Below are 14814 nucleotides of genomic sequence, written 5' to 3'. Positions count from 1 at the left end.
ATCACACACAAGTAAACTCGTTCCTTACTTGTTTTTTACTGTTTCAAACATTCAATTTATTAGTACAGTATAAGGTTTTAAACACACATTAATGAACAAATTTGAGTCAATCCCCTCCCAACTCCCCAGACCCCACCACCTTTATCTCAATAAAATATTAATTCATCACAATGCTGTGACAACAATGATATTGATTAACAATGATTAATTACAAAATGTTTGAAGCTCTATAGTTATATAACTTAACCTAATATATATTTTAGATTTGAAAAAAAGGAGAGCTATTATTATTATTATTATTATTATTATTATTTATATATATGAACTGGAATTTTCCAAAATTGATCTAATTTCTAACTTTACAATGAAGTTAGGAGGTAAATCTGACGACAGTGCGTCTTTCCTCGGGGTTGTGCTGACCTTTTAAATATGACCTCCATGCAAGATTGTTAAAGATCATGGCACAGTTTTCAACACACATAAGCGCATATACGCGCACACACACACACACACGCACACGTGTATTGCATCAGTTTGATGACGCAAGCCCTGAAATGCCTGCAGACATACGGAACCATGCTGAAGGAGACAATTGAGTTCTCACACCTCATTAGCTCAGATGATTATGATGGACAGGGACAGGTTCGCAGCTCCTGGACATGCATGTAATCTGCAATAATTGGACCAGAAGTGCCACTGAGTGAGAGGAACGATACTGACAGGAAATGTCCTTCTGTGCACGGACACATCTGCAGCATGAAAATGTGCACATGTGCAGGAATGCTGACATTAAAACATCCACTCATGCACCAGTTATCCTCTAAATCACTAATGTCCTAATTATTTACTTGACTGAACTGAGCTAAACTGAGATGAGTTAAGATGAGCTGAGCAAAAGTGTGAGCACCAGTTAGAGCTTCGGGTGTTTGATCCTATATGGATTATCTCTCCTGAAAAAAAAAAAAATGTCATTAATAATAATAATAATAATAATAATAATAATGTTGATACAAGCACCTAAGCCATTGCAGCCCGGGACACCAGAAGGACAGTGGGCACATGCATTTAAAGGGGACATACCAATAACATTTTTAAATAATTTTGGAATATGGGATTTTTATGTTAAGACCTTCAAAAAGCCCTGGATGCTGTAGAAAAGCATCACACTATAATGTCATTCAATGTGATGTCACTCATTATGACACTCCATATTATGTTATTTAGGAAGCCTTTAGCCCCTTGGCATTGTCATGGCCGAACTGTTTGAGATATGAAAAAATTCCTTTGTGGAATATCTTCATGTGTCTTGAGATCACATTGGCCTGGTTTGGTGGCAAAAATCCCTTAGGAGGATTGTATCGAAATCCATTGTGTGTGTTTTGCAACCAACCCAAAATAACTGACTTCCCTTGGAATAGAGCCAATGGCATGCAAAGTTCTTGAGCTCAGTGACATCTAAATGTCTATTGGGTTTCATATGTATACATGCAAAGGTTATAAGCTATGCAGCAAAATTCCATGTGAAGGACCTGAGCCACACCCGATCTGGTGTTCTGCCGATCTGGTGTTCTGATGGCAGCACTTTATTTTATATATATATATATATATATATATATATATATATATATATATACACAAGCACCTCCACCCAAGCACCTCCACCAACCTGGCCAGGTGCACCAGAAAGACAGTGGGCACATGCATTTAAAGGAATGCATAGAGATGTTGTCAACGTGCTTTGACCATAATAATAATAATAATAATAATAATAATAATAATAATAATTCCTTGTAATAAGTTCTTGCCAAGGTATAAAGAACAATACAATTACCATAGATGAATGGTGTGTATAAAAACTAATTTCATATAGCACGATGCTACCTTGACTGGAAGTAGAGGAAAGGCTAATTGTGTCAGTACCAAAATTAAGGAAATGAAGAATGAAAGCAACGAGTGAATCACTGTCACTAATTGGCTAGTACTGAGCAATTTTTTTTTTTCACATTTCAAAAACTTAAACATGAGATAAGAAATGCAGAAGGAAAAAAAAATCTGCACAGCTTTCCTCGGATTACATGGACACACACACACACACACACACACACACACCGCAATGCTAATAGAGCGACAGACAATTCACATTTATCGTGCATCCGGAAAGTATACATAGCACATCACTTTTTCCACATTTTGTTATTTTGTTTTGCTACAGACAATTCCTTTGACTTCATGCTTGGTTTGGTTTCTGACATAAACGGTCAACTGTGGGACCTTATATAGACAGGTGTGTGCCTTTCCAAATTGTGTCCAATCAACTGAATTTACCACAAGTGGACTCCAATTAAGTTGCAGAAACATCTCAAGGATGATCATAGGAAACAATATGATCAGGGGAAACAAGATGATCAGGGGAAACAGGATGCGCCTGAAGTCAATTATGAGCTTCATGGCAAAGGGTGTGAATACTTATGTACATGTGCTTTCTGAATTTTTTTATTTTTTATAAATTTGCAAAAATCTTAAGTAACTTTTTTATGTTGACATTATGGGGTGTTGTGTGTATTAATTGTAAAAAAAAAATGAATTTAATCCATTTTAAAATAAGACTGTGACATAACAAAATGTGGAAAAAGTGAATACTGTGAATACTTCCCAGATGCACTGTATGTATACCATACACATGTAAAGAAACGAGGTTCCGGTGGGACAGATCATTCATTATCTCTCTGACTCATCTACAGACTCCTCCCTCCAGTGGTAGTCCAGATGCAACATCTGCTACAATTTTTTTTTATTAAGAAATTTTCATACAAGTTGAAGCTCAAAGTGCATTGGGATCAGGTAGTAGTAGTAGATATAAGACCAAAATGCAAATGTAAAGTATATATACTGTATATTTACTTTATGTTTCAATTATATGTGTATATATGCAAGAATGAAACATTATTACAAGGAGCATTTAAGTCAAACTGGGACTTTTGATTGAAAACAGAACACAATTTTATATGTTTCTATATATAATCTCCTGCTACACTAATGCACTATTGCTATTTTTTATTGTATAATTTATAAAAATAACATCCACATTGATGAAATAAGTTGATTGACAAAAATATAAATAAAAACAATGACATTTAAAAACATAAAAACTTAAGAACTTAAGTAAAAACTAAAATTTAATTTAAAAAATGTTAGACAAAATATAAAATTACATTTATGTTAAGTGATACATATTAAATATGTTTAAACCATAGCAGGTTAAAAAACAGACAAAAAATAGGCCTTTCTAATTTCTCTGTAGACCAAAACACACATGATGTTCTTCTTTATGATCACTAATATCCTGATCAACTCTCCAATAATTTTTTTCCATAGCATTATCTACATAACACCATGCAAACCCAGAAGGTTATCTATATTATTTCTATGTTCATGGCCATGCAAGAAACACAAATTACTGCTATGTTTATCTTGTGTTATTAGCACCTTACTTAGTCAGCAATAAACGCTTCACTTGCGTAAGGTGTGTAAGCATCGTAAGTTGGATCAGTAACTATTTCCTACATCATACTGTATATGTTAATAAAGATGAGGAATGGCACTCGCAGTATGGAAACTTGAAGAATGTTCGACAATTAGATGACTATAAATTTTACACCATTTGATTCAGGACATTTTTTGTTTAACTATAAGCAATGATCCTTGTTTTTATGAAAAAAATAATTCATGTTTGAGAATCCCTTTTGTAAATTTGTTTTAATAAAGTTATACTTTTAAGCTATAAGACTATGTGTTCCTTTTTCTTATACTGTACAGCTCTTTTATTATGAATAAATGCATTAATTTATATTCATTTATCTTGTCCAGGGTACATACATTTAATCCAAAAAGGTGCTGGTGGTCTAACGCAGTAGTCTTATCTCTTTAATCTGTCCGGCCCTTCATCTGTGATTGTACATCCTCTATAATTTCCTGCTTTAATGTCTCCTTCCAATCAGTTATCTCTGTGGATTCAAGGATGGGTACCTTGTTAACAGCATAGCAGGTTATCTCAGATTGCAGTAATTCCTTGTATTCTGTATCCAACAACAGTGCCTCCGTGCGAATGGCAGCAAAATCACGATGGAAGATGATGGCGAACATACACCTTTAGAGCCGGGGCTGGGGGTACTTCCTGCAGGCCCAACAACAGCTGATCGTGCAAAGGCCGTGTTGGAAGGGCCGTCATCAGGGTAGTGCCTCTGCAACCAACAACACCTGTAAGAGCTCCCAACACAATGTCAATTTTTTCTAGCCTCGTTTAGCTCTTGAGCACCAAACAACCCATGTGTTTGTTTCTTCCAGTCCCCATACTTTAAGTCATTACCAGGCCCTTGAAATTTAGGGAACCAAGCGGCAGCAGGACATACGGGCATGTTCATATTGGAACTATTCTTTTGATAACCAGTTAAGAATGGATGTTATGAGATGGGGGTCTATGGTTAAATGAAAATAATTTGATTGATATATATAACATTTAGAATACAGAATCAATCTCTACCCTGTGACATATACAGTACCAGTGTATGTCTTGTGTTTAAAGGCCACAGATTCATTTCAGGGTGCATCGATTTAAGTTCAATGAGGATTGTTTGTGGTCCCAAGCAGGCTGTCTCTATCTTAAATGGATTTTCATTTTAAGTGGAAAATTAAATGAGGGATAAAAGATGAATAAAAAAAGAGAAGGAGGAGGAGGAGGAGTAAAGCCTATGTGTGGGACGGGACATGCGGAGACATTAGCAAAATGTGAGATTGAGGATTTGTGAGTGAGTGAGTGAGTGAGTGAGAGAAATAGAGGTAAATGTGCAAAGGGAGAAAAGAAGACAGACGGAATAAGCGCACACTTTGGACTGCAGGAGCTCCAACACACACTTGCACAATGTGAGTAAGTTCCTAGAAGTTCTAAAGTATTTGATGTTTATTTCTATTATTCACTTGTATATAAATTGCCCTTCCATTTATGGCATTTGAAGACATTGCCATATAATCCATTAGTGAAGGTGACAGAGTGGAAAGATTTCTGTTAGTGGAGTGTGGAAAGCTCTGCTTTATGTCCAAATGACAGCAGAGGGAGAGAGAGGGAGAGAGCGAGAGGGAGAGAGCGACTCGGTTAAACCTGTCTGAAATGATCGTAAAAGCAGAAATTAATGTTGCTCTGACTCTTTGCCTCAGATGTACTTGATGTTTAGCACTGAAGCCACGAGGCTAATGTAGCTAATGGGTAGCATGGTCGTTTACAGAAAAGGGCTGTTGAACCAGCTGAACCCAAGTCAAGATGTAAAATCAATCCTAAACAGTGGCGGCGGCTTTAAGACTACAAGGGAAGCTTCACTTCCTATACAATGTCAGAAAATAAATGCTCATATATGCAGTGTCGTATTTATATTGGTTTTAATAGAAGACTACCCTTGTAGTCTTTTTGCACTAGAATGCGTTCAACTTCATGACTAGCTCATTCAGAATCAGGTATTTATTGTAGATTGTTTGACGCGATTTTCTTGTCATACATTTCCGTGCAGCACAGCGCGTTAAAAACCCTCCTGTAGTGGTACGAAGAACTGCTGCACTCTGTATTGTTTGCTGGTGATATAAACCATATTTGTTTGTACAAATCATTCTTTAAATAATAAAAAAACGTATTATAGCGTTCTTGACTTTGCTCCTTGTTTCAGCATTGTAAATTTGGCTCGTTCATATAATTAAAGTAGCTCGTGGAAGGGAAAACTAGCCAGCTAGCAAGCTGTGCATAATGGCAGACGCAGACGAGGCTAATATTGTTGACCTGCTTTTGGTGAAACCATTTAGTAGTCTTCCTTACGAGGAGAGACTCAGAATTAAACGGCAGGGCAGACCAATGCCCAAGACTGATCTGGTGCAAAAATCTGAAAAAAATAACGTCTTTTCAGCTCTCCTGGTATGAGAAGGTGAACTGGCTGACTGGAAGTGCTGTGACAGAAAATGTACTGTTGGCCTCCTGACGAGACCTTCTCAAGGAATGGGATGTGTTTGGTCAAACATGGGTTTTGGGGATCTGGGTGACTTTGACAGGGCATACAAAGGGCATGAAAAGTGCAAAGAACAATGAATTTTATGATGAAGGCCTAATATGAGCCTGCCCTGTTTCAAAAGCTAGCAGCCGCCACTGATCCTAAACCATATATTTGTTTGAACGTCATATACTCTTTTCTGTTCTGCTTTTTGAGTCCTTACCCCAGAAGCTTAATCTTATTTTAGAAACAAAATAGAATGTATTTAAACACAGTACCAGTCAAACACCTTCTAATTCTGTGTTTTTTTGTTTAGTGATTTATTTTCTACATTCTAGAACATACTGGAGATTCCAAAACTACAAAATAACACATAAGGCATTATGTAATTCAGTAGCAACAACAATTACAGTCAGTAGGTCCGCTGTTTTGGAAAAGTTCTTGCAAGAACAGTATCGTGTCGAGTGCGTTTGTAAAACCAATCAAGCTCCAAGATGAAACTGTCTCTCATGAAGACCTCCCCAGGAAAACAAGACCAAAACTGAGTTTATTTAGAGTCACCAGCCTCAGAAATCACGAATTAACAACCAGCCGCTCAGATTAGAGCCATTATAAAGCTTCACAGAGCAGAAGTAGCAGATATACATCTCAATATCAACTGTTCAAAGGAGATTATTGTGGATTTTAGATAAACGCCTTCAGTGTTGTTTTACGGTGTAGAAAGAAATACTGTACAAATTAGGAAAGCCAATTAACCAAAATGAAGAATTTACAGATGATGTATGAGTGAAAACAGAGGATACATACAGTATACAGTATACTCTCACATTCATGAACATCACTTTACTGAAACACAATATCACGTTCCCATGACTCTTGAGCTCTGGCTCCTGTAGTTGTGGCTCTTTAGATTCCCCAGGCTTTCATTCTGCTTCACAGGGGTGAAAAAGCAATGATGCTCCTCCATAGATTGCATAACAGTTATGATTATAGTCTCAGCATGTCACTAAGGAGCATTTAGCATCCAGCTCTCATATTACACGGCTGGCTTTATGGCAGCTGCAGTCATTTTTACACTTGCTCCTAGTGCTCCGACCTCTCGAGAACAAGCCCTGCTGGATCAAATGTATCAATAACAATAACAATATAATAGCAAAAAACAATATCACTTTCATCTCTCTCTCTCTCAGTTAACTAGACAAAAGAAAGCATTGCTAAATGTTCGTATGGCAAAAAAATTACTGACTCTGAAAACTCATTTGATTAAAAAAGAAAACAGATAATTACAGTTTGTTTTTTAATCTGTTTATGTCAATCGTTCTATAACTTCACTGTTACTACAGAAACATATTAGAATAAGTGCATTAATATAAACGTGATTTGCAGTTGTACTCTGTCGTCTGTCGTAATAGAAAATTAATCAACTTTTGACCTTCTGACCAACTAAAATCCAGAATTCAAGGGCATGAAATCTCTTAAAGCTCATATAGGTTTTTTTTTTGTTGTTTGTTTGTTTTTTATCTAGAAGCTCCTTCTGAGGATATTCTCTATTCTCTATACTTATACTATTTTTTTTCCATGCAGGCTTAAATGCTTTCCTTTGGGAAGATGTCACAGGACAGCCTCACCACAGTGGATTTTTACAAGCATATGGAAAATAACATGTAGTTTTATATTATATTGATATTCTGCTTCCCAGGAAGCTGTCAGGTTTAATAGGGAGCGTAAATAACTGAGTGCTGTCCTCGCTTGAGTGTGAATCTGAAATGGCCACTTCTCCAACTGAGACAAACAACATGTGTGGAGCACGTGTAAACTCTGTGGTCGATCTTAAATCTGAAGGCAGGGAGACACTTAAAGCATAATTCCATTCCATTCAGGCCTGAAAGCACCCCGACTCTGCAGACTGAGGCGAGATGTTTAAATCACACGCCGTGCAGCTGATGGCAGCAGATGGAGATGAAATTGTTCAGGGCTTTTTAATGTATTTAGTGCGATTTTCCCTCTCATTCACACTGTAATACAAATACGTACAACATAATAACCAGTTTCATAGCTACAACTGAACTGGTCATATTACTTTTGCTGACCACAGGAATTTTTTTTTCTGTGTCTTCAAAACTACTGACACCCTTGGATTTTATTCTAGCACTGTGAGTGCAGCATATTTAAGCAAATATTTGGGTGGTGTTTGGCTTATTTTCTGAGTACAGTAAAACCTCATGTGTGTGTACAGTATGTGCTTACCTGTGCACCAACCTATCAGGAGTTTACCCTAATGATTCAGGTTAGGGTTAGAGCTATGGTTAGTTAGGTTTAGGGTTAAGGTTAAGGTAAGGGTATATGTAAGTAAAGCTGTATGATAAATAACACACTGTGAGGAAAAAAGTTCATTCACAACACTACTTCACTTATTTAATTTTTTGATATGTCACTAGACAGGTTTACATGCTTAAAAACTTATACTTAAAAAAAAAACGAGTCCGAATCTCTGACCTACACAAGGTGTCTGATTTAGTCCTCTGTATTTAGTGTGCAGTAATTCGCAGTTCATTCCACCCTGATGTAAATGTGTCTGGATGTGCTCTCTGGTATCAGTGCATAACTGTCTCTGTGTGTAATCTGATTAAAGTTCTGATCTCATTACGCTCGCTGTCTCGACGTGTGATGGAGTGGCTCTTAGTGGCCTGGTCCTTCTCCAATCTGTCTTAATAGCTGCCATCATCGTTGTCCTGGTCATATGTCTTCAACTTGCAGCAACATTAATTTAATTTAGATTATTATATCCAGGTGTGTGTGTATATATATACAGTATATATATATAAAAGCATTTAGATAATGGTTTGAGGAAACCATTGTTACCTTTCTCAATTTTTTGTTACCTTTACGTAAATGACCTTAAACACAATCTTCTATTGAAAGTGCAAATAGGAATGCTCTCATCTGGACAATTCTTTTTAAGCCTTAGCAGTGGCAGTATGACACACAGAAGACTAAAGCACAGTTTGCAACTCATTTCCTTTGGTGACCTTCAAGAAGAAGCAGTGCTGCAAAAACAACAGGAGAAAGTGCATTCATTAACATTTTGCCCTCTTATAATCTTACAAGCTTATCTGCCGGGACATGAATAGTTTTTGTGGCATTTTACTGCAAAGATCACATGACCACCATCCCCAGGATTAATCCATAATCCTCTCATACATTTTTATGCCTAATCATTTGAGGCAAATGACTTGCCTTTTTCCAAAACTTGCGGTTTAGTTTCCTAATGAATAATGTCTTTATGCATATATAGAAACATTTAATTTTCTGTTCTCACTTCGCACCTAAAACATTTCTTTTCTCACATTCTATTTTTCCATCATCTTCCTGATAAAGTATATAATATTTTAAAGAAACAATGCAGGTTGCCATGTTACTTAACTCCTCTATATTTTCTGAAAAGTAGGAAAAATGTTACAGCTTTACCTTCAACTGTTACAAAGTGCTGAGACTGGAGACTCCTTCCATACATTTATGTAAAACATCTTTTTAAAGAAAACCTCATAAAAATTCATAATCCTAAATACAGGAATGAAAATAAGTTGGACTAAACACCTTGTGCCAGCTAGATGGTCTTCTGTCTGTTCATTGTATAACTATTGAATATTTAAGAAACACGAACATGTTTTTGTTGTTGTACTGTAGTTTATTATACTTATCATTTTTAAAATGCAAAATGTGGGCAAAGTCCTTTACACTGTCACCTGATTCACAGAATTAAAGTGTTGGGAGAAGACGTTCAGCGGGGGAGCCATGCTCTCCCTGATTTTCCGCTGGGTGGTGCTTGTGGCCCTCATCTCATTCATCGTCGGTGGAAACGTGTTGGTGTGTTTAGCAGTGAGCACAAGTCGGCATCTTCACCGCACCAGCAGCTGTTTTGTGGTGGCTCTGGCTGTGACAGATCTGCTCCTTGGCCTGCTAGTATTGCCTCTGAGCGCCACCTTAGAGCTGCGCAGTGGTCGCTGGCCATTAGGGGGCACTATTTGCAACATCTATCTCTCTGTAGATGTGACTTTGGGCACTGCATCCATCTTCACATTGCTTGCTATCAGCGTGGATCGCTACTTGGCCATCTCATCACCACTTAGGTATTCCACAAGGCTTACTCCAGCACGAGCAACAGCAGCAGTTGTGGTTATTTGGATCCTTTCGCTCACATTGGCTTTTGCTCCCATCCACATGGGCTGGAATACGGCAGATTTCTCCGTGCAGAACCGTGACTGGAGGATGGGGGATGAGGGAGATGAGGGACGGACATGCCGCTATGAGTGGAACAATAGTTACGTGCTGCTTGGTGTGTTATGCATCTTCTTCCTCCCTCTGCTGGTCATGTGTGGGATGTATCATCGCATCTTCTGCATGGCACGTGAACAGGTATCTTTATCCTATTAATGCAGAATCTAAATAATTTTCTAAATGCGAATTGTACATGAGAAGTTGTCAGTGTTTTGCTTTTAAATGTAATATGATGACCACGTTCTATAGTCAACAATTTTACACTAATTGGTAAAAAAATTATCAAGAATGCCTTTTAAAAAGTTTAAGAAATTGTGTTGCATGTAAGTCATTCTGTTGCAATATCTATAGTTCATGTCTACAGAAACACTTTTGCTCTAAATCAAGCCCTGAATACTGTTTCCAAAAAAATATCCAGCCTTCATTCCTCGCTCTTTTTTGTCTCTCAGATGCATCGTATCCGTGTTGCCACTCCGTCCTTCACTCGTTCATTAACATCGCTGAGACGGGCCACACTGAGGGAACACAAAGCCACCGTGACTCTGGCTGCAGTCCTTGGAGCCTTCCTCATCTGCTGGTTACCATACATGATCTTTTTCACCTGCATGGGCCTGAGGCGCGAGACTGAGCCACCCAAACTTGCACACTCCATAGTGCTCTGGCTGGGTTACTTTAACTCGGCCTTGAACCCAATCCTGTACCCTGCCCTGAACCGAGACTTCAGGCGCGCCTATGGACACCTGCTGCACTGCCGGAACCCTTGCAAGAACCTTTCCATCTCCATGATTACCTCAGGAAAAGGCAGAAGCACAATTTCTAATGAGTTTCAGTGTGCAAAAACTGCAGAGGGTCAGTAGTGGAAATGCAGCTTAACTAGAAAGATGGTAATAATGATGCAGAACCTAACAGCTACTGTAACACTGTCCATCTGTGTTGGACAGTATAAATATATTTTTTTAGCCTAATAATAATAATAATAATAAAGATTTTTTTTAATTTAATTTGTAATGTGTGAACTATTGTTGTCTTTTAATATTACCAGTTTTTCTCAAAATATTCATTTGTTATCTCATGTCTTTATAAATGTTTTAAGTTTGTGGCGTTATGAGTTTATTAGCTTGTATTTTCAAAATTCACTGATCAGCTATAACATTAACACAAAATAATTTTAACACAATAACATTATTTCTCAATTACACCCCAGTAAACTGGTGACAGGATCACAGACACCTATGCTTAGCCAGGCCCAAAGTGACCGAAGGCCACCTTGTCTGGTTCAATCCCACAGAAAAGCCAATGCAGCAGGAATCATTAAAAAAGTAAATGATGGCCACAGTAGAAAGCCAACAGAACACCAAGTGCACTGTGTGCAGGTCCCAGAAAAGCAGAGATCCCAAACTCGCTAGATCTCTGACCAATCCGATCGAGATTGTTAATGGAATGCGCAGGACACAGTCTGGTCCACGGAGGCCTCACCCAACAACCTACAGCAGCCAAAGGATCCGCTACCAACCTCCTGGTGCCAGACACAACAGCACACCTCCAGAGGCCATGCAAGACCAGGCCGAGGACCAGAGCTGCCTCAGAGGCACAAGGTCAACCCAAAACCTAGGTAGAGTGCCTTCAAAAGTATTTATACCCCTCAAGCTTTTTGTTACATTTTAACCACAAAGGAAAATAATAAATAGTTTTAATTAAAAAAAAATACATATAAAATTCTGACGTGTACATGTATTCAGCCCCCTTTACTCTGATACATCGAACTTAAATCCAGTGGAACCAATTGCCTTCAGAAGTCACTTAATTAGTAAATAAAGCCGACCTGTGTGTAATTTAATCTCGGTATAAACCGAAGCCATCATGTGAAGCCATCAGAGGTTTGTTAGAGAACATTTGCAAAGAAACAGCATCTGAAGCTCAAAGATCACACCAGACAGGTCAGTGATAAAGTTGTGGAGAAGTTTAAAGCATGGATGAAAAGCCATAAGAAGTTCCATTTGCAGTTTTACATGGCTTGTCATGAAATGCAAACAGGACATATGGCTTTCTTATGGACTCTATTTACTCATTAGGTGACTTCTGAAGGGAATTCGTGCCAATGGATTTTGGCTTGGGGTATCAGCATACAGGGGGCTGAATATAATGCACACTACACTTTTTAGATATTTAACTGTGAAAAAAATATTTATAAACATTATCATTTACTCACCAATTTGTTGTTCTATCACATAAAATCTTAATAAAAACATTTACATTTGTGGTTGCAATGCGACAAAATATGTAAAAGTTTTTGGGGTATAAATACTTTTGCAACGCACTGTAGTTATAATGTTGATGGTTTATAAGCTGTGGCTGATTGGTGTATAAATAGAAGCACACTGTGCTTACTACACTACACTGTTTAATGGGAAAAGGTTGTCATTTAATCATTTATTATTAAATAGAATGACTTTTGTATGCTTGGTGAATCAGAATAGATGCTGCAGAAACAATAGAACAATAGTCAGTATGTCTGTAAATATGATATTTCATAGTGGCTTTAAAATCCATATGGTGTTTATAACCTCATTTATTTTCTACACACCATCTGTTTGGGCCTTTCTGAAAGTCCCACAGCCAGACAGGGAACATAAGAGATGGCTGGAAAAAGGACCTGTTAAAAATGTTCACAGAAATTAAGATCATAGGATTGTTTGATCAGTTATGAGTGCTGCCATCTGCACATCGTCGGCATCAAAACAAAGTTTTCCAGGAGAGAATAACAAGGTAAGATGGAGCGCTTTCAGAGTGATGGTGTTTGAAGTGTTGGAGATTTGAAGCGGATAGTCTGGTACAAGTTTATTAAACAGATTTCCACTTAAGCTGGTGGAACAAGTCTATTTATAGTACAATTTACATTTATTACAATATTTAAGTGTAGCGGATAGTTAGGCTTTATATTATTATTTTTTTATATATAGTAATGATGAGCAAGATGTTTATTAAAAAATAATCTATGTTGGTACATGTAGCATTTTGATGGGCAGACAAATCCAAAACAGAATCTATTTCAAGGTCAAATACACTTTCACTCACTACCGTACTTCTCTATTCTACTTATCCTGTACAGGGTCAAGGGAGGCCTGAAGCCTATCCCAGGGGACTCAGGGCATGTGGCATGATAAACCGAATAAATCGAATAAGAATAAATACACCGAGGTCATGCAGAAAATACTGTAGGTTTCAAATAAACAGCGCTCACAACTTACTAGATTGCAAGCAACGATAAAGCTTTTTGATGTTTTTATCTCATATACTTTTTAATGAACATTTTAATGTTAATGATATTCATGTCTCTACTAAAATACCTAATTGAATGAATTGAAAGATGTGGAATAAAATGATAAATTAATGTTACACTACGATAAATGTGATTAAAACAGAATATAAGGAACATTAAATAGTGTTTAAATAGTGACATTATTTTAGGAGTATTATGTAATCAAACATTTTTATTTTAACTGACTTTAACAAATAAGTTTGAACATTATGTTATTAAGTGTAAACATTTCTAATTATACAATGCTAATTAAACTAAACATTTAGTTAATTAACTTTGAATCTCTCTCAGTTTAAAAGAAATAAGTCAATATGTTAGAACTGGAAAATGAGTACAGAATGTTCCTAGTGATCTCACAGTGTTTGTGTTTCCTGACCTCTTGTGGACACGCGCGGTATTGCAGATTAGAAAACAGTTCAATAACCACAGTGGATTCAACAGATATTACTCAAAAATAGTTAGAACAGTCATAGCATTTATTTCCCTTCATTTTCATCTTATCTGAAACTAACTATTCCATGATATTTTACCCCACCAGCACTAATATCCTTATACATTAATTAAATAGTCCTGTAATTTGAAACAAAAGTCCCCTGAAACATTAGGGTGTGGGTTATCTCAGAATAAACAAAGAAGACGTGTAATTGATTTAACTAACAGGAAAACAACTGTTACTTAGAAAACAGATCAGGTATACAGTATATCAGATAGACTATGGTGTCTCTACCAATTTTTGTGTAGAAAAAAAAAAACTGTTACACAAACACCTTACTGGAAAATGATTAAGAATTCAGGATACATGAACATCATAAAAGATTACAAACATAGTTTGTTGGGGATCAGTCACGCTGTTGTAATGCTCAGGGCCAGTGGAGGTTTTGGCTGGAGGTGCAAAAAGACCAGATTTCCCCACCATGGGTCTCCAACCAACATTTAAGCCAAATACGATAAAAACCTCACATGCTTACATTTCATATACGCTCTTAACCAGAGCAACTTAATTTTTTATTTTTAAATTTCATTACACATCGAGCAGTTTAGGGGCCTTGCTCAGGGGCCCAACAGTGGCAACTTGGTGGTTGTGGGGTTTGAACCTGGGATCTTCTGAACCGTAGCCCAATGCCTTAACCACTGAGCTATCAGATGGAGTTAGACTCAAATGAACCTATGTGAATTAAAATAGATATCATG

The 14814-nt window shown here is 37.2% G+C and overlaps 1 protein-coding gene across 1 annotated transcript; it reads left to right on the top strand.

Annotated features, from left to right (window-relative positions):
• Positions 1 to 9799: 9799 nt before the first annotated feature.
• Positions 9800 to 11161, top strand: hrh2b (histamine receptor H2b). The gene is made up of 2 exons (XM_053476050.1): positions 9800 to 10442; positions 10754 to 11161. Exons 1-2 carry the CDS (start codon positions 9822 to 9824, stop codon positions 11159 to 11161), a joined length of 1029 nt encoding a protein of 342 aa, XP_053332025.1. The 5' UTR covers positions 9800 to 9821.
• The last annotated feature ends 3653 nt before the right edge of the window (positions 11162 to 14814 follow it).

The sequence above is a fragment of the Clarias gariepinus genome, chromosome 17 (assembly GCF_024256425.1).
Source record: "Clarias gariepinus isolate MV-2021 ecotype Netherlands chromosome 17, CGAR_prim_01v2, whole genome shotgun sequence".
In the NCBI taxonomy this organism is placed as follows: domain Eukaryota; kingdom Metazoa; phylum Chordata; class Actinopteri; order Siluriformes; family Clariidae; genus Clarias; species Clarias gariepinus.
This window is presented reverse-complemented; position numbering and strand designations above follow the sequence as displayed.